General features: G+C 41.1%; 1 protein-coding gene across 1 annotated transcript in view; it reads right to left on the bottom strand.

The window, feature by feature from the left end:
* The window catches only part of LOC106869097 (protein FAM183B), a 13307-nt gene that overhangs the window by 11313 nt on the left and 808 nt on the right, over positions 1 to 1186 (bottom strand). The window contains exon 2 of the mRNA XM_014914629.2: positions 804 to 863. Within this exon, the coding sequence (XP_014770115.1) occupies positions 804 to 863 (60 nt within the window). The remainder of the gene's footprint in view (positions 1 to 803; positions 864 to 1186) is intronic.

Below are 1186 nucleotides of genomic sequence, written 5' to 3'. Positions count from 1 at the left end.
GACCTATATCATCATCATCATCATCATCATCGTTTAACGTCCGCTTTCCATGCTAGCATGGGTTGGACGATTTGACTGAGGACTGGTGAAACCGGATGGCAACACCAGGCTCCAGTCTGATTTGGCAGAGTTTCTACAGCTGGATGCCCTTCCTAACGCCAACCACTCAGAGAGTGTAGTGGGTGCTTTTATGAATGGATGGATGGGTGTTGCCACGCAGCAACACAGGGGCCATACACTTACCCCAGTATCTACATTCACTCATTTTGAAGCCCTTATTTAGTCATGTAGTCTGTTAGAAATAGCACCCAAATGACCCTGGCATCACACCCTACCATGTTAAATAAAGAAGGACACATTAGATAATGTAGTCCTAGATACACTACGTCTGAATACTCCACCCCCACCCCCACTGTCATCAACTCTCTCTCTCTCTCTCTCTCTCTCTGTAACCTATCATTCATACAAGAAAGTAATTTTATGAATGCAGTCTACCCATGCAAACAGCAGAAAGATTGAGTGTTTTACTTTCATATGACAGAAAAAGTTGGCAGCCGACAGCCACAGGATTTGAACTCGCATTTCCCAGTTACCAGCTGAGTACTTTACCAATGAAGTTTCTAACTCTGCATATCCATAAATGTTTGCTTGCTATGGTAATCCATGGTGCTTACCAAAGACCACCAATTCCATGGTAAACATGTTTGGTTAATCTATCCGACAACTCAGCTACCTATGTCCCCCCCACACACACACAGAAGAGGGGGGAAAAAAGCCCCAGTAAAATTGTTGCAGGTACTTACAGTCTTCTATCATATTTCCTACCTCGCTCTCTCTGTTGGGTTTTCCTGTGATCTCATGGACTGAAAGCAAAGAAATAAGTACAATGTAGAAACTCTCAAAAGAGAATATTATTTTTCTTAAACGCTGGGTTTGGTGGAAGGCAGAAGAGCACAAGGCCGTTGCAAGTGTTTTCACTGTGGCAGGGTTGCTGATGTTGTCACGTTAACCACATATATATATATAATTCATTTAAAATACAGAGATGCCTATAATAGGACATCTAACCCGCTAGAAAGAGCAGCAAAAAACTCTATACCACAAAAATAGGGATAATTTCGAAAGGGAATAAAAATTTCTAAAATTTCTAAAATTTTTTTGCTGCCCTATGATTTATTAATGATAA

Source organism: Octopus bimaculoides, chromosome 28, assembly GCF_001194135.2.
Source record: "Octopus bimaculoides isolate UCB-OBI-ISO-001 chromosome 28, ASM119413v2, whole genome shotgun sequence".
Taxonomy (NCBI): Eukaryota; Metazoa; Mollusca; class Cephalopoda; order Octopoda; family Octopodidae; genus Octopus; species Octopus bimaculoides.
The sequence above is the reverse complement of the archived record's forward strand: the minus strand, read 5'-3'. Positions and strand labels throughout refer to the sequence as shown.